At 71.5% G+C, this 1,034-nt stretch overlaps 1 protein-coding gene across 1 annotated transcript in view; it reads right to left on the reverse strand.

The window, feature by feature from the left end:
- SEZ6 (seizure related 6 homolog) overlaps nucleotides 1-1,034 on the reverse strand; it is an 18,272-nt gene that overhangs the window by 10,199 nt on the left and 7,039 nt on the right. Inside the window, exon 4 of the mRNA XM_025214605.1 lies at nucleotides 94-280. Within this exon, the coding sequence (XP_025070390.1) occupies nucleotides 94-280 (187 nt within the window). The remainder of the gene's footprint in view (nucleotides 1-93; nucleotides 281-1,034) is intronic.

Consider the following 1,034-nt stretch of genomic DNA (forward strand, 5'->3'; position numbering starts at 1 on the left):
CCCCGGGCACCTAGGCCGCGAGCCGTGGCAGGGGTGCCCAGGTGGGCGGCTGGGCTTGCCTGGGGCTGCTGGGGATGGGGGAGCGCCCCTTACCTTGGAAGCGGAAGCGGAAGGCGCCGGCGCGGGCGGGCGCGGGGCTCTGGTACCGCACGGCCACCTGGTTGCTGGGGCTGCGGATGACCTGGCCCCGCAGGAGGAAGGACTCGTTGGCCAGGACCACGGGCTCGGCGCCCCCGACCGTCTCCACCGTCACGGCCTCCCCCTCCAGCAGGCTGATGTTCTGCACCTGCGGGCACGGGGCATCGTCAGCTCCCCCAGCCCTGCTCCCACGCCCCTGCGCAGCCACACGCACCAGCGCCCCCGGCCCAGGCTCCAGCGCCGCAGCGGCAGGGGCCAGGCCTCACCCCAGCCTGGGGCAGAGCAGAGAGCAACACAGATGCCCCTGCCCCGGGTGGCCAAACCCTGGCCTGTGCCCGTGCTTGCGCCCGTTCCCCCAGGCCCTGCCTTGGCAGCACTCCCGGCACCGGGAAAGCGTCTTCCACGAGTCACTGAGCGCGGTGATGGCTGTCTGTGCCGCGCACCCGCGCCGCCCACACCTTTCAAACTCACTTAGCCTCGCCATAAATCTTGGCCCCGACCCGGCAGGGCCGATGAGGCGGAGGTGGCGCCGGGGCAGGCACCGGGCTCCGCTGAGCCGCGGCCAGACGGGGCCTTGCAGGAGAGACCGGGCCTGCAACTGGGCGCTGTTGGGCTTTGCGGGACGGTGGGTCCCAACCTTTTTGGCCCCCTTGGAAAACACCAGCTCTTCACTTCCACGGAGATTTTTGACCAGAGGAAACCCCCCGAGCGGGGCTGTGGCTGCAAGGTGCTCCGCCAGATGTGGCAGGGCAGGACTGGGGGGCAGAGGGGCTGCGGGTCGGCAGCGAGGGGCACCGGCAGGGCTGGGGTGGGGGCTGCGGGTGGGCAGTGAGGGGAGCTCACGCAAAACGCACGAGTCCTGCCCAGCCCCCCAAGCCCCTGCCTTTTAGTGGCAG

The sequence above is a fragment of the Alligator sinensis genome, unplaced genomic scaffold (genome assembly GCF_000455745.1).
Source record: "Alligator sinensis unplaced genomic scaffold, ASM45574v1 scaffold1244_1, whole genome shotgun sequence".
Classification (NCBI taxonomy): domain Eukaryota; kingdom Metazoa; phylum Chordata; order Crocodylia; family Alligatoridae; genus Alligator; species Alligator sinensis.